General features: G+C 25.3%; 6 protein-coding genes and 1 non-coding gene across 8 annotated transcripts; 3 read left to right on the forward strand and 4 right to left on the reverse strand.

The window, feature by feature from the left end:
- Window positions 1-177: 177 nt before the first annotated feature.
- Window positions 178-3,921, reverse strand: LOC122848908 (E3 ubiquitin-protein ligase TRIM37-like). The gene is made up of 7 exons (XM_044147354.1): window positions 3,662-3,921; window positions 1,884-3,536; window positions 1,691-1,802; window positions 1,397-1,502; window positions 625-1,329; window positions 376-551; window positions 178-304 (listed from the first exon to the last, which is right to left on the reverse strand). Exons 1-7 carry the CDS (start codon window positions 3,722-3,724, stop codon window positions 198-200), a joined length of 2,922 nt encoding a protein of 973 aa, XP_044003289.1. The 5' UTR covers window positions 3,725-3,921; the 3' UTR covers window positions 178-197.
- A 53-nt stretch (window positions 3,922-3,974) lies between these two features.
- LOC122848910 (rab5 GDP/GTP exchange factor-like) lies at window positions 3,975-6,294 on the reverse strand. Its single transcript, XM_044147357.1, has 3 exons — window positions 5,958-6,294; window positions 4,646-5,888; window positions 3,975-4,577 (listed from the first exon to the last, which is right to left on the reverse strand). Exons 1-3 carry the CDS (start codon window positions 6,158-6,160, stop codon window positions 4,221-4,223), a joined length of 1,803 nt encoding a protein of 600 aa, XP_044003292.1. The 5' UTR covers window positions 6,161-6,294; the 3' UTR covers window positions 3,975-4,220.
- Window positions 6,295-6,311: 17 nt separating this feature from the next.
- On the forward strand, window positions 6,312-9,684 carry LOC122848912 (spermatid perinuclear RNA-binding protein-like). The gene is made up of 5 exons (XM_044147360.1): window positions 6,312-6,536; window positions 6,856-6,920; window positions 7,512-7,791; window positions 8,034-8,197; window positions 8,269-9,684. The coding sequence occupies exons 1-5, from the start codon at window positions 6,494-6,496 to the stop codon at window positions 9,037-9,039; spliced, it is 1,323 nt and encodes a 440-aa protein (XP_044003295.1). The 5' UTR covers window positions 6,312-6,493; the 3' UTR covers window positions 9,040-9,684.
- On the forward strand, window positions 9,408-10,208 carry LOC122849450 (intraflagellar transport protein 22 homolog). Its single transcript, XM_044148151.1, has 4 exons — window positions 9,408-9,475; window positions 9,538-9,707; window positions 9,776-9,975; window positions 10,057-10,208. The coding sequence occupies exons 1-4, from the start codon at window positions 9,437-9,439 to the stop codon at window positions 10,206-10,208; spliced, it is 561 nt and encodes a 186-aa protein (XP_044004086.1). The 5' UTR covers window positions 9,408-9,436.
- Window positions 10,209-10,229: 21 nt separating this feature from the next.
- Window positions 10,230-12,912, reverse strand: LOC122848911 (bifunctional coenzyme A synthase). 2 transcript variants are annotated; one of them, XM_044147359.1, is made up of 4 exons: window positions 12,375-12,912; window positions 11,164-12,134; window positions 10,840-11,094; window positions 10,230-10,758 (listed from the first exon to the last, which is right to left on the reverse strand). In XM_044147359.1, the coding sequence occupies exons 2-4, from the start codon at window positions 12,100-12,102 to the stop codon at window positions 10,366-10,368; spliced, it is 1,587 nt and encodes a 528-aa protein (XP_044003294.1). In that variant the 5' UTR covers window positions 12,103-12,134; window positions 12,375-12,912; the 3' UTR covers window positions 10,230-10,365. The 2 variants fall into 2 exon arrangements, with proteins under 2 accessions (XP_044003294.1, XP_044003293.1); XM_044147358.1 differs by having other exon boundaries at window positions 11,164-12,137; window positions 12,379-12,560.
- A 22-nt stretch (window positions 12,913-12,934) lies between these two features.
- On the reverse strand, window positions 12,935-17,319 carry LOC122849451. Its single transcript, XM_044148152.1, has 8 exons — window positions 16,651-17,319; window positions 16,417-16,570; window positions 15,195-15,341; window positions 14,844-15,130; window positions 14,551-14,777; window positions 14,202-14,467; window positions 13,823-13,970; window positions 12,935-13,733 (listed from the first exon to the last, which is right to left on the reverse strand). Exons 1-8 carry the CDS (start codon window positions 17,236-17,238, stop codon window positions 13,403-13,405), a joined length of 2,148 nt encoding a protein of 715 aa, XP_044004087.1. The 5' UTR covers window positions 17,239-17,319; the 3' UTR covers window positions 12,935-13,402.
- On the forward strand, window positions 12,995-13,215 carry LOC122850736. Its single transcript, XR_006373644.1, has one exon. It is a non-coding gene; the product is annotated as a small nucleolar RNA U3 (small nucleolar RNA).
- Window positions 17,320-17,394: the final 75 nt, after the last annotated feature.

Here is a 17,394-nt window from a genome sequence, read left to right on the forward strand (position 1 = left end):
ACAATAATAATTTTTTAAAATCATACTTAATACAAACTCACATAAATCACATAAATTTTTTAAATTTGTTTTGTTTTTTTATCTGTTAAATACTCTCTTGGTAAAAAATATAAATAATAAAATAAAATATATAATTAATCAAATTGATTTTGTCAAACGAAAAAGAGTACCAATTATAATAATTTCTTAATGAATAATTAATTTTTATCATCTTCAGATTTATCTATAGAATTATTATCACTACTTGTTGGTTTTGATAATGGCAATTGAAGTCCTGGCAGTGATTTTGTATTTTTTTTACGTTCTGAAACAAATAGAAAAAAACAAGAATTAATATAAATTAACCATGCTATTTGAATGTATATATTAATTTACCAGGTCTAGGTTGATAAACTGGTGGTACCCAGCTGTAATTAACTGGTTCTGAAATTCCATCAGATTGTCCAATCATTGAGGTAGATGCCAGTGATGACATTGGAGGTGTCTTAACACTTGATAAATAATTTTGACTATTTTTATTATCATTATCTTCATCCATCCATAAATTATTTCTATAAAAAATAAATATATTATTAGTTTATTAATTAAAAAATAGTATTATTAAATAAATAATTTAATAATTACTTTAATTTTAAATAACAAACAGCAGCATCTTTTTTTGACATTGGTGATTGTATTGATTCTAGTAGCTGTTTAAATTCATACATTTTATCGATTTCTGAACCAATTGATTGACGACGATTAACAACATCAGATGTACATGATGAAGACTTAACAATTCCACTTTTTCTAATATTAATAGCAACATTTGGAAGTTTTATATCTGAATTATTATTATCATCATCATCTCTACTTGCAATTGTCGTATCAGTAAAAAAATTTTTTTCATGTTTTTTATTTACTTCATTGTCTTTATGTAAATTTTTAATATTTGATTGATTATTTTGTAATTTTATAACTGGATTTTTTAATGGTGATATTGTTTGTGATAAATTTAATCGTCTCATTGCATCTGAATAATTTGATAATGGTGAAAATGAATTTTGCAATGTATTTGGTGGTGATGATGGTGATGATGGTAATTGATCTGGCTTCGATGCAACACCATTAAATTGTGTATGAGATGATAAATGAGGACATGTTGATAAACAGGTTGGTATTGTTGTTGTTGATGATGATGATGATGATGTTGTTGCACCGTGTGTTTCATCATGTTTATTTGATAAATGATGCTTCAAACATGGCAAACACCAGCCTGCATTTCTTTCTTGCAATTCAAATAAATGCAGCAGCATTATTTCATCATCAAGTACTTCACTTGTTCTCAATCTAACAACAAAATATATATATATATATTAAAAATAAACTTGCTATTTATTTTTACATTTATAAATACCTTCGGGGATTAGCTGCACATGCATTTTCTTCAATTTGATTTTTACAAGTATTTTTATTATTATACCAAGGTCTTAATGCTTCAGCAGTTTCAACATCATTTTCACCTGAAAAAAAATAAAATAAATTTACAAAATTTATTTAACAATTTCTTGAATTTTAATATCTATATTTTATTGTCATACATCTTTAAGTTTAATTGACTGGGAATAATTATCATCTACACCTAATTTAAAATAAAGCCAAATCAACAATTAATTGTGTATTAATTTAAAGAAAAAAAATACAAACAAACCTGTCATTGATTCATCAACATCATTTTCATCATTTGAATTGTCATCAATAAGTGTCAAATTTAAATCATCATGATCAGCTTCATCAAGAAATACATCATGTTCACTAATATCCTGTAAAAAACATAGAAATAAATTTACATTCATTACAAAGTTTTCAAGTTAAAAAAAAATATATTTAATAGATATATTTACACCACTTTCACTGCTGCTACTTGATGATAAATCTAATGATTGTTGTGGCAACAATGTTGGTACTGTTAATTGATTAACATCATTATGATGATGTCCAATTAAATTAATTGGTGTTGAATCAATTGTCATTTCTAATCTATTTGGTATTGAATTGTTGCTATCATTATTTAATAAATTACTTGTATTATTATCACGACAATTTAAATTAATATTTTGTTCAGATGTATCAACAGTTTCATTGTCATCTTGTTTATCAATTTGATGTTGTTGTTGATGTGAAACTGATGATAATAAATTATTTTGATTATTTGTTTTATTTTTATTAATATTATTTTTTGATATTTCAATTGTTAGCCTTTCTTTTAATTCATTAATTTGTGTTGAATATTGATTTTGTACTGTTATTAATTGTGAAATGTACCATTGTTGATCACGACAACGTTGATAAAATGTTGGTGGTCTAACTTGAAAACGTAAAATTAATGTATCTAATGATGTATTTAAATATCCTTCAGTTGCTAATAAATCAAGACGAAAAAATCTATTATAACCCCAACATTCACCAATTTCAAATTCCGATGCAAATTCACGTACAATATTTTTACTAGTATCACGTGAACCTTGATGTATCATTTCAACTCTATATTCATATTTTGATATTTCAGGTAAACCAGCACTTAATTCAAGAAATACTGATAAATAATTACCACGTACAACACCATTACCATCTGGATATACTTTTAAACGCCAACAAAGACCATTAACATGTAATGGTAATGAATATACTGGATCAGCTTTTAATTGTAATTGTGTAAAATTTTGCATGACAAATGTTGAACAATCATATGTTGGTACAATTTCACTATTAAAATCAGCTGGTATTTGTGGTGTTAAAAAACTTGTTATTGGTTTTTTTCTAATTTGATGTATCATTCTTGTTAATTCTGAACTTTTTATAATTAATTCAGATCTTGTACTTGTTGTTAATTGATTTTCAATTTCTTGTAATAACAATTCAAGTTGTTCTGATTCAAGTGTTAATGAATTTTTTTGTCCCATTAATATTAATAATTTAGCTTTTAATTGTGAATCTAAACGTGATATCATAAGTTCAATTGCATTACGTATTTCACGTACACGTTCATCTTTAGCTTGTCTAATACATTCAACATTTTTATCAACATCTTGTATTATATTAACAAGTTCAATTAAACGACGTTTTAATTGTCCAATTTCATTTGTTATTTGTGTAACATGTTGTTCATATACTTCTTCAAGTGGTTTAAATGTATGACCAGAATGTGTACCACCCCATAATGCACATTGATGACAAATACAACGTCCACATGTCCAACAATATACTGTTAATTTTTCACGATGTATTGTACATCTATCACGTGTTTCATCAATACGTATATTTGTTAAACCAGTTGCTTGTAATGTATCTAATTGTTGTGTTACTTCTTCAACCCAACGACAATTAACTAATTCATGTAAATGTAATGATGCACGACAATGTGGACATTGTGAACGTTGTTCAGTAAGCCATCTTCTTATGCAATTATAACAACATAATTTACTACAATGAGGACATAAATGTGCATCACGTAATTTTTCCATACAAATAAAACAACGAAATACTTCAGCCAATGTCTGCAACAATAATTTTTATTAATATCAATCATTTTTTAATATATTTTTTAACAAATAAATTAAAAGTAATTATTATTTTTTTATATTGTCAAATTTGTTATTGGTTTTTAATTAATAATACTAACCTCGACACTGTACTCATCACCTGGTGTACGAGTATTTGTTGAACTGGAATCTCTGCTGGCCATTTTTATTGTTATTTTTTTATTTTTTAATTATAATTTAGACAACACAAAAACAATTTTTCATTATTTTAATAATTTAATAATCAATTTATCAAAAGTCCTATTGATGATATTTATTATCCAGAATTTAATATTGAATTGAACAAAAAAGAAAAAAAAAAAAAACCAATTGTGTGGGATTTTTAGAGTACACGAAAAGTAGTTTTTTTTTTGTAAAATGTTTGTCTGAAAAAAAAATAATTATAGTGTCCAAAAAAAAAAAAATATTACATAATATTGTTTGATAATTACAAGACAACAAAGTTTAATAATATTTTTCTCAATTAAAAACTAAAACAAAATTGGAATTATATTATTTAAAAATTAAAACTAATTAATTAATTTTAATTAGCAAATATATCTCTATAATAATTAGCTAAATAAATAACTTAAAAAGAGCTTTGATATTTTTGTTTTTTGTTGTTGAAAATTAACAAAAAAGAAAATGTAATAATTATATTTAAATATTATGAAAATATGATGAATAATTATCAGCTTCATGATCACTTGATAAATCACCAGTATTACATGGTATTGTTGGAATAGTTGAGCCTTGTAATGTAAAACCATGATAATCATTACTATCAATTTGTTGAGCTGTTGATCCACCTTGAAAAATGTTATTATCATTATCACCACTTGAATAATCACATTGTGCATCAAGACTAATTAAACTTGTATTATCATCTTGTTTATTTTTGTCCAATGAACAATCCATAAATGATGGAAAATCAAATGTCGGTGATGGTGTTACAGATTCATCAATTAAATTATTTTTAACATCATTATCATCATTGTCCAATTTGCCTGAATAAACCTGTAAGAAAAATAAAATACAATGATTAATTGATTGATTGATTGATGATAAAATGATCTTTTAATTACCTGTGGTATAATTGGTGGTGGTAATTTATAAATTTCAACATCATCACAATCAAAATTAGTTGGTACTCTTTGACTTTTAGTTATTATCAATGGAAATTTATCAATAGTATTTTCAACTTGTTCTTTAACATTATCTTGAAATTCTTTAATACTATTTTTAAGCAATAAACATTCTTCAATAACATAATTATTTTTATCTTTTAATTCATCTAATAATATATTATCATCACAAATAAAATGTAAATTTTCACATATTGTTAATGCTGAATTCCATGTATTTGCTGGTAAACATTTACCAGACATGTATAAATTAAATTCTTTATCAGACATATTTAATGATTCAGCTGTTAAATTTTCAATAAATGATACAGCACAACATAAATTTGTAAAATAATAACCACCTTCACCAGTCATTAGTTTACTTGAATTACAAAATCTTGTTATATAATTAATATTACTTTTTAATCTTGATGGATTTGCTTTTAGTACAATAAATATTAATGCTGGTAAAAATTCATCAGCAGATGCTGGTCCACCAACTGATAGCTGTAATAATTTAAATATATTATTACAACAATTTATAATTGATAATAGTTTTTCTTGTGGTGCTTTAACTGAATCCATATTTAATAAATCAGTTATTGATGTATAAACAAGTTCACGTACATCTGAACTTTTTTCTGATATTTTACATTCAAGATTATGACATGTTACCCAATTTAATTGACGTATTCTATTTTGTATTATTAAATCTTTTTCTTCATCATTTGTTGATTGTGGACAAAATAATAAACTATATAATAATGTCATTGTATAACGTTCAACATAATCTAATAATTTTTCTTTAATATCTTGTTGTATGTTATTATAATTATCACTATTATCCATACGTTTCGAAAATATTTGATAGAAATTTTGTGTTATTTCTGATAATTCATCAATTTTTTTGACATTTCGATTTTGTAATATATTACTAACTAATGAATGTATACATTTTTTAATATCTTTATCAGTTTGTTTTGTTAATTTTAATAATAAATCACGATTATCATATTTTACTTTATCAAGATCTTCATTATTATGTGTTAATTCTTTCAACAGCTCATCATTACCTTGATTTTTCATTGATTGTTTTAAAAATGATGGTATACTTAGAAGTTTTGTTTTTTTTTCATTATGATGACGATTTTTTTCATCAGTACGTGGTGAATTTGATGTCTGATTTTGTCTTGATGTACCTTCACTGTAATTTATAAATTAAATTGGATTATTTGATTGAAAATTAAAGAAATTTCTATGATTAATTTCATACTTTTCATGATGATGATGATGTTGATGATGACTGTTCTTTACACGATTATGTCGTTCTTTTGATGCTCTTGTTTTTTGTACATGTTCACGATAACATTTACTGCAATATCCTTCCCATTGTTCATTACCATAAAATCCACATCCATTTTTACATTTTAAATCAGCCTCGTCAACTCTCAATGATGGTGATTTAATTGTCCACATTTTTATTATATTTAAACAGTGTTGAGATTAATTTTTTCTAAACATTATTATCAAGTATGTGACACATGAAAATAAACACAAAAATATTTTTGTCAATTGACGTAACCTCTCTCTGAATCTCTCTCTCTCTTTCTCTCTTAATCATTACTCAGATCCTGCGCAGTTGTAAGAAAAAAAATCCTCCATCATTCTGGAATTTCTGCTCCGTTCTAGAAACAAAGCTTGCATTTAATATTTTGATTAATCATTCATAAACAAATATTGATATAATTTAAAAATATTAATATTATTAATATTACATAAATTAATTAAAATTATAACAACAAAAACAATATGTATACCAATAATCGAAATACAACAATCAATCAAAGTTTTGGTAAGCATTTGTTTCTACGTATTTTTAATTATTATAAATAATAATAATTTTTATTTAGTTTATTTTAAATTTAACTTTCTATATTTCTTAATTATAATAACAATTAAAAATTATTTTAACTTCAAAATTAAAAGTTGAGGAGGCTAACTAAAAAATCAATAAAATTGTTAGTTTTTTTTTTTTTTTCGATTGGTCTAAAATGGCCGACAATAATAATAAATTGAGATATAATAATTAGTGTATATATTAATTACTATTTAATTATAAATTATAAATATTTTAACAATATTAATTATTGTTTTTTTTTTTCATTTAATAGTACCAGAAAGAGGAAATGTAGCTAGTAACAATCAAGCTCCTCAATTTCCACCTGGAAATCGAGCGGTAAGTTATTATTATTAAAAAAAAAAAATTTATTAATTATTCCTGCACTGAGAGTTAATTTTTTTTTATCTCTCACTTTGAATAAAATTTTAATTGTTTAAATTGATAAAAAAGAAAAAAAATGTAACTTGATTGTTTACCTAATTTTTAATTTAGTCTTGTGATGATTTTTTTATATGCATGAGTACTAATTAGATGAAAATTTGATCCTATCCTTGATCCTTGTCAATAAGTAGGCACGAAAAAGTAGCTATACAATATTACCGAGGTCGTGCATATTTTATCAGGGCCCACTGTGTCATTTTACCTCATCTAGCCATTAACACAAAAAAAAAAGAGAAGACAAGATTAATTGTATAAACAAAACATGATTATCAAAATGAAAATAAATTATTATTAATAATTAATAATAATTTAAATTTTATATTTATTTATTAATTAATTTGGATGATGTGTGTTATGAGTTATGATGAGGTTGATTTATATTGCCTTCAAGTGAATAATAAATACATTTTGGGGCCTGATAAGAGAGTAACAACCGTCGAGGTTGCTTGTGTAGCTAACTAGAACCCAATCCAATCAATTTTACAGTACAATCAACAGCAAGCAGTTATTCCTGGATTATCTCAGCAACATCAACAACAATCCAATGTTCAACAGGTTGAACAAATTAATCAACAACAAGGAAAAACAATTCAAGCAATTGGTCAACAAAATAATGCTAATAATGTATTAGCAACACCATCACCAGTATTTTCACAAAATGAAATATCAACATCAGATAAATTAACAACTAATAATCAAGATAATGATGTTTCAATGGATTCAACAAATGATGAACCAAAATGGAAACGTAAAAAAGTTCCAGGAAGTTAGTATTTTATATATTTAATTTTTTACATAAATTAATTTATCATTATGATGACAAATCACTGCGCAAATTTGAAGATTTTTCGGTGATATTTAATTATTTCCAGATAACTGTTGAGATATTAAATATTACCTAGAGAAATCAATGTGAATAGTGTTACTGAAATTAATTTTAATATTTAATTTAAATTTTTAATTAAATATTACTTCAATGTTTTTAATAATAAAATTTTTTAATTTCAGTTAAAGTTAATAGAAAATTAAAAAGATTGAGAATGGATCAACGTTTGAAAAAAACATTAATGCCTAAAAATGCAATAATGGTTTTAAATGAAATGAAATCTGGTGTTCAATTTGTATTTCCAGAAACTCCAACACAAAATTCATTATTTCTCGTTCATGCACAGGTAATTAAACAAATAAAAAAAAACCAATTTTTTTGATAATTAATAATGCTATTTCTGTTTTTTTGTATTAGCTTGATGGTAAAACATATGTTGGTCAAGGTTTATCAAAGCCATTAGCACGTCAAAATGCTGCTGAAAATGCATTAAAATGTCTTGTACTTGAAAAAATGGAAACAGCAGCAAAATTACGTGAAGAAAATGATAAAACAAAACCTTCAACAGCTGATACATCATTACAATCATTACAAACATCAATGTCATCATCAACAAATCAAGAACAAAATGATAATATTAGTAGTATGTCATCAATGATGGATTGTACAAATGGTATTGATGAAAAAGATGATATACCATGGCGTGCATTAGCAAATTTTGCATTATATAAATTATTAAATGAATGGCAAAATCAAGGTACTGTTGTTTTAATGCCTAAAAATGGTGTATTATCACAACAACCACCAAAAGCTGAAGTACAAAAACAACCAACTGTTAAAGAACTACCAGAAAATCCAGATAAAATACATCCAGTTATGTTGTTGAATCAAATGCGTCCAGGTATAACATATAAAGAATTACAACGTACTGGTAATTCACCAAATATATTATTTACACTTGCTGTTGATACTGATGGACAAACATTTACTGGTACAGCTAAAAATAAAAAAGAAGCTAAAAAAAATGTTGCTATTAATGCATTAAAAGTACTTTATAATGTTGTTTATCCAGATGATGATAAAAATAAAAATGACAGTATGGATATTACTATTGAAAAAGAAAATAATGGTGTACTTGATGGTTTTGTTGTACCACAAAAACAAGAAACAACAAATCCAGTTAACTGATTAATTTGCATTTTAAAATTACTTAAAACATCATAGTAATTTATATGATGATAATAATTAAAAATTATCAATAATTCAATCATTGTGTTTTAAAAGCAATTGTAATTTTTATTTTTAAGTTTTTATTGTAATGGCAATATATAATTGCATGATTTTAATTGATTTTCATTAGACTGACAAATAAATTTTTAGCATTTAAATATTTAGAATTTATCAATATTGATAATAAATTGAAATTAAAAATAAACAATAATTATCTGTACTACTACTACAATGTCAAATAAATAATTCATTAAATATGTAATAAAGATATTTGTTTTCCAAATTGGAAACTATGACAACCAAGTTTTTTTGTGTGTTGGTTTATTTTTTTTTTTAACAAGTAGTTGATTGTAAAATGCAAGCAGTCAAGTTGATTGTTATAGGACCACAACAAGTAATGAATAAATAATAATACATTGTTGAATAAAATTTATTGTTTGTTTGTTTTATTTTTAGACTGGTAAAACAACAATATCTAATTTTCTTGCTGATGCAACTGATATATCTTACGATTATAGACCAACAAAAGGTGTTAGAATACTTGAATTTGAAGTTGAAAATGTTAGTGTTAAAAATAAATCAATAAATGTTGATGTTGAGCTATGGGATTGCAGTGGTGATAAAAAGTAAATTCATTTAGAATTTATATGATTCGAATAAATTGCTTTTTAAAATTTAATTTGTGTTTTTTTAGATATGAAAATTGTTGGCCAGCTATGGGAAAAGATGCACAAGGTATAATATTTGTTTATAATAAAAAAAATGATGACAATGTACGAGCAATGGAAAAATTATATGATTATTTTGTAACTAAAATGAAAATTCAGGATAAAAATTGTGTAATTTTTTATTTCGATGCTGATAAATCACCAATTTATGCTCCAAAACAAATATGTAAATTTTTTAATTAAAAAACATTAATTAATCCTTCAATCAATCAACATTATTTACTAATATTATCATTTTTTTTTTTAGCAAATACTTTTGCTAAAATATCACAAGTTAATTGTAATGTTGAAGAAGGTGGAAATAAACTTCGAGCTGATTTTCAATCATTTCTAACAACACTGATGACAAAAATACAAGAAAAATTTGAACAAGAAGAAAATCAAATTCTTCGGGGATAATAAAATATAAATTAAAAAAAGTAAATTTAAATTTAAAAATTTATTTATAATAATTGACAATAAATCTATTGAAAAATAATGAATTATAAATTTTTTTTTATCATCAACAATATCCAATGAAAAATAAAACAATTAGCTTCTAATATCCCATCTTAAATTAATTACAATTAATTTTTTTTTCATTTATAAAATTATTAAGATCATTCCATGCTTTGGTAACTTGTTCAAGTGTAACATCATGACTCCAAATTGTAGAAAATACAACAGTTGCTTCATTGACTTGTTGTACATTACTTGGCTGTACACTTATTCTTGATTCAGCTTCATCATTTGTCAAACAATTTCTTTCAATTAATCTTTTAACAGCTTCATTATGTGGCACAATACATGTCCATATTTCATGACATGCAAATTGCCATTTAGCTTGAATTAGTACAGCAGCTTCCATAACAATAATATCACAACCTTTATCATGTAAATTTTTTATTTCTTCAATTGCTAATTCTAATATTGCTGGCCAAACAATATTATTCAGCTTATCCAATTGTTCCTTAAAAAAGAAATTACAAATTTTAAACATAAACAAGTCTCAATTGTATAAATTTTATTAATTGCATTTTTTTTTTCATACCTTGTCATTGAAAACAATATTTCCAAGAATTTTTCTATCAATTTTACCATCTTTTGTCAATATTTTACTACCAAAAATATCAATTATAATATTAAAACATTTTTTTCCTGGTTCATAAAGATCATGGGCTAATTTATCACAATGTACAACACCAGCACCAAGTGATTGTAACTTAGTTGCAACTGATGATTTACCACTTGCAATACCACCAGTTAAACCAACAATATATGGTTTTAATGATTTATCATGAAGATCCTAAAAAATAGAAAATACCTTTAACATAACAAATTTAATTTTTCTTTATGCTAAATAATTATTTATTACAGGTTCTTTTAGTCTTGATCCTAGTAATCTTATTCTTTGATTACTTGAACTTATTTTAGCTTCTTCATGATCATCATGATGTTCATCATTAGCCAATTTAACAGTACAAACATCAAGAACATTTAAATTATTATTTTTACGTAATTCATTTATTTTAATAGCACCTTTTTCTGTCTCTTCACTAACAACAATCATATTCATATTTGGATCTATTTTTGTTGGTCCATAAACATCAGATATAGCAACAATTTCATATGTCAAAGTTGAATCAATATCTTGTATAAAATTTTTAACATTATCTATTCTGTTTTCAACTGGTTCAATTAATTCCCATAGTATTTTTGAACGTATCATTGATTCATCAGTAACACCAATTGTTAATTTATTTTTACATCTTATTATTGCTTCAGTTAATAATATTTTATGACCATTATGAAGACGATCAAATGTACCACCTAGTACTACATTTTCATATATTTTATCAGCATTTTTATCAAGCTCATTTGTTGATTTTTCAGGTATGTTATTTGTCTCTTCATCATCAGTATCAACAATTGCAATATATTGACAATTTTTAGTTGAATTATTTAAATAATTTTTAATAAAGCTATTAGCTTCATCTTTGCTATAATTTTTATCAAATATAACAAGTTCAATTGGTTTTTTTGTATTTATTAATGAATTTTTTATGTTTGTTATTAAAACACGTACGTCAATTGTTGTTGCCATTGATGTTGCCATTGCATATATACTTGAAATGAAATTTGATTGATGTGGTTTCTGCCATTTTAATGATGTCACTGATAAATTTGATGATAATGATGTTTTATCTGGATAATATTGAATGTAAAGAGTCTTGAGAACGTGATTTTTTATAACTGGCAAAAGTTTTCCTACTCTTGCTGGATTTGTTAGTATCAATATTCCAGTTTTTGACATTTTTGTTTACCAAAAATATAGCAAGTTGTTATCTGTCAATAAAAAAAATAATATTCATTAGAAATACATTAATTTATTGTAGAAATAGATCAAGTAAATATGTAGGTTAAAATTATTTTTACAATGAAAAATTATGAATAATATTTACATTAATTATATTATAATTTAAAAACAACAAATTAAATTCTCAATATGTATTTTTTATTTGAGTAAGATAATTTTAGTTTGAAATAATTTATTAAATAATTAATATTATTTAGTGAATGATTTACCTTGAATTTGTCAATTAATATTTAATAATTTGTTTATTAATGTCGGAGCAACTTTGATGGATTAATAATTTTTTTACATTACGTTTTTTTCACCTTTGAACTTATAAACATAACCTCCAATAATAAATAACACTGGAATAAAATTACTACTCTTATAATAACATTATTTAAAAAAAAATTTAATAATTTTCCTATCTATCTATATAAATATGAAGGCCAGTAATAATATGTTGATTACGAATTAATTACTTTATTTTTATGTGTTACGTTGTTTCGTAAATAATTGCGATAAATATTATTTTTATAAAAAAGTTTATCAACAAAATAATATAATAATTATACTTTATAAAATACAAAAAAATAAAAAACACTTAAATTTGAAATTAAATTCAAGTATTATTCCATGAAATTTAAATAAATGAAAAATAAAATAGATAATTTTAAAATTAATAATTAAAAAAATTTACAGAATAAGAATTTTGGCGAAAAAAAATTTAGAAAAAAAAATACTGATTGGTTATTATTTTAGTCACTAGGTGTGTATTGTAGAAAATATTTTTTCTCATGTTAAATGATAAATTACGATAGTCATATACTACCCGAAAAAAAGAAAAAAATTTAAGATCATACTTCACAGGATCATTTCTGTAGTATATCTTCACATTCTCTCTACTTAACAGTTGAGTTGATGCAGCCATGATGAAGAGGAATAATCCTCTTTCCTGAGCGTGAGGACGACTTGTTTAATTGACATTTAATTGGTCAATTATTCAGTCATCGATGATCGTTCACCTTTTGCATTATGTGCAAGAGGCCTGGAAAGTTGGGTATTCTGAGTGGTCTCTTATTATATTAACAAAATCATAAAAACAATTAATTAAACATTTAGCATATTTCTTTAATTAATTAAAATCCAACAGCAAGTGGTACACAACATTTTTCATTATATGATATTAACGCTAAATAATCGAATACATTTAAATTTCTGATTATATTGACAAAATGGAAAAGAACATTCAGTAATTGTTTTATTTTTTTTTATATTGATCTTTAATTTGATTAGCTTGTTGTATTGAATAATTTTCTTCCAAAAAATCAGCATAGCTAATTGAATAACCAGTTAAACCATAAAAACCAGGTGAATCTGATGTACCACGATGATGAAATCCAACACCAGCAAATGGTGTACGTGGATAACTTTCAACAGTTTGTATATCAAAAAATGGTACTGTATATTGACCCATATCATCAACAACATTGCTTTTTGAAAATTTCGAATATTGATTTGTTTTTGAATCCATAGTAAACTTTTCTTTTGTATTGTCTGGTCGTTTTTCAACCAAAAATTGATACTCTTCACTATAAAATTATCAATACAATTAAATTAAAAAAATTATATTAAATTTATTTTTCAAGTTAACAATTTAAAATTAAATTATATAAAATACTCATGATTATCAGAAGGTGGTTTTGTCCATTCTTCAGTTCCCTGTATTAATTCACCAGATGTACGATTATATTCCATTGATTCAGCTTGAATTTGAATACGTCTTGTGTCTTCTCCCTTATCCAACTTAACTAATCCAAATTTAACACCTTAATTCAAAATAAAAAAATATTATTAACAAGTATATACACATTTTTATTTTTTCTATTTTTAGGGAATTTTAACTATTTCTTCTGACAACCATGGTAGACACTAAAATTTTCTAAGTCCTTTAATCTCAACCATGGTAGACACCCCCCCAAAAAATTTTCTAAGTCCCTTAATCTTAACCAATACGATATATATGGAAAATATAGAAAACTAATATTATATAATCATACCAGTCAACACACGTCCATATGGAAATTCAATTTCATCAAAATTAAATCCAGTTCTACGAGTAACAGTAGCAAAGTCTTCCTCATCAACAAGTTTATCATTAATGCCCATACGAGCTTCATATACATTTTTTTTCATTGATGGTAAATCAATCCATGTTTCACCATGTGATTCATTTTTAATATTATAAAAAGTATCAATTGTATCTTGTTTAATTTGTATATGAAGTACATCATCATGAACTTGAAATCTTACACCAACAACAACTCTATATAAATAAAGATTATTTTTTTTTATCAATCATTTAAATCAAATAAAACATGCATAATAATTAAAAATAATAATAATAACTTGTTATTTTTAGTATCACTACGAGCTGGTTTAAGGCTAACAGTATGAACTGATTTTGATTCAGGTGCATCATCATAACAAAGACACATACAATAACCACAATCATAAGCCCAATATCTCTGCCATTCCCAATCATTTAGCAATCTACCTTCACAATTATCAACAACACCATATTTGTCTTTATGATCTCTAGAAGTTACCCAATCATAACGTTTATATGGTTGATCCTAAAAATTATAAATTATACAGTATTAACATTTTTTTACATAATATTATCATAAATATATATTTACCGAAAAACAATATCGCACACTCCATACTGTAAAACAATGACTTATTTCTCCCATACATGTTCTTGGTGTTGTACAATAATAATCTGATTCTGGTATACCACCAGGTAATATTCTTGTTTTATCAGCACCATATGAGCCTGGTGGTGATACCCAACAATCTTGATTTCCTGATGTATCAATTCTCCTAACTTGTTCACAACTTGAGCTACAGGTATCATGTCCTTGTATTTTATATTCTGAATACAATACTTCTTGCATAAGTCCTGACATTTCTGTGAATGTTTCATCTGTAAATAAAATTATTTAATTAGCATTTATATTATTTAAATTATATATATAATTTGTTAATACTTCTTGAGTGTTGATGCATAGGTGGATCACATGTACGAAATTGACGTGATACAGATCTCATTGCTTGGATAAATTGTTCTGAATAGGTATTCAATCGATCAGTCAATTGATCAATCAAAATTGGATACTCATCAGAAGCTAGCTCAGCTAAATTAAATATTTAATTTTATTGTTAATAAGTAAATAATTATGTTGGGATCGAGGGGAAAAGTCACTTGTGTAATCTGGTGTACATCGGGAGAAGAATCTTCAATAATCTCTTGTAATCTTACAGAAATGATTACGAAAAAATCGTGTAATCGATGTAATCTAAGATACTCTTGTAATCTTTTATAATCATCAATAATCTTCAAAAATTTTATGTAATCACCAGTAATCTTACGTCGTATATCTTTATAATCTGCAAAAATTTCTTGTGATCTTGATATCCCTGGTAGAAATATTTCTCCGCCGTTACTCCGGCTTTTTCCGGCATTACTCCGGCTTTCTCTGGCATTACTCCGTTTTGGCCCATTTCCGGAGAAACTACTCCGGCATGAGGTTGGTGGCGGAGAAATTACTCCGGCATGAAATTGATGGCGGAGAAATTATTCCGGCATGAGGTTGATGGCGGAGAAATTACTCCGGCATGAGATTGGTGCCGGAATATTTTCTCCGCCATCAATTTCATGCCGGAGTAATTTCTCCGGAAATGGGCCAAAAACGGAGAAATGCCGGAGTAATGCCGGAATAATGCCGGAGTAATATTTCCACCAGGGATGCTTACAGAAAATCTCAGTAATCTTCCCTTCTCTGTTTTCAGATCGCGCATGCGAAAATTTTTTTTTTCTTTATTCATTTTTCATTAATTTTTTTTTTCTTCTTTGAATTTTAAGTGTAATCATAAAAGATTACAGGGAATCTTTGTGATTACCAAAAAAAAAAGTCATCTTGTGTAATCATTAGGAATATTGCATGATTACAGGTAATCTGTAATCTGGTGTAATCTTCAATAATCTTCAATAATCTCTAAAATCTTTTAAACTTTTGAATTTTTTAAGTGTAATCATAAAAAATTACTGGGATTCTTCGTGATTACAAAAAAAGTAATCTTGTGTAATCATTGGAAAGATTACATGATTATACTGGTAATCTGTAATCTGGTGTACACTAAATTTTGGAGTGACTTCCCCCTCGGTTGGGATATATAATTAATTATCGCTATTTTTTATAATATACATACTTATATTGTCAGCAGATTTTTCTGCTTCATTCAAAACAAAACCATATGCCAGTGTTGACAATCCAACCATTTCAATGTTTGCTATTGAAAAAAAAAATTGGTATAATGTTGATTGAGCTGATTTTTTTTCACCGCATTTTGTGTAAAAACGTTTCTATTTTCAGAGAAAAGTAAAAAAAAATTAATAAATATAAGCTTATAAATATATATATAGAGTTATATATTTAAACTTACATTTTCAGATTGTATCATAAGTGTTAAAAGATTTTTTTCATTCTTAGAAAATGAACCACGAGTAACAGATTGAAATATAGTTTTTAAATCACTTTCAACACTTTTTGGTCCTTTGCCACGTATAAATGTTTCAATAAATGCTTCAAGTCTTTTTTTTGTTGGTTTTCTTCTTTTTTGATAATTTTGGATTGTGTCAAAGTTATCTTTTATTCTATCAGCTGATTGTATAACACGATCCATAAGTGTATTTGCATGTACTTTATCTTCAACATCTGTTATAAGTTCTTCAAGTTTTGAAAATCCTTCCTCCATATGTTTTTCCATATCTTTAATGTCTTGTGATATTTCATCAACTTTATCAACCAAATAATCAAGTACTGCTTCAGTTTTATCACCAAATAAATCTGTTTCAAATCTTGGATGAATACCAGCGGCTTTATTTGCGGCTTCTGTTGCCTTGTCAATAACACCAGTAACAACTTCCCAAAAATCTTTAAGACCAGCTATTACAGCAAAAAAAAATGATGAAACTGGATAATTTACCAAAGCAATTATTATAAAAAGACAAAAAATTTTTTTCAATTTCATATTGAATTTTTTTATTATTTTTCTTTCAAATCGGAAAAAAATTTCAATGTTTTTACAAAATTACAGTTATAGTAATGAGTTAGAAAAAAAATTATCAACGTTATTTTATACACAAATTGTTTTCTTTGTTTGTTATCGAATAATATATTCGTATAC

Source organism: Aphidius gifuensis, linkage group LG2, assembly GCF_014905175.1.
Source record: "Aphidius gifuensis isolate YNYX2018 linkage group LG2, ASM1490517v1, whole genome shotgun sequence".
Classification (NCBI taxonomy): domain Eukaryota; kingdom Metazoa; phylum Arthropoda; class Insecta; order Hymenoptera; family Braconidae; genus Aphidius; species Aphidius gifuensis.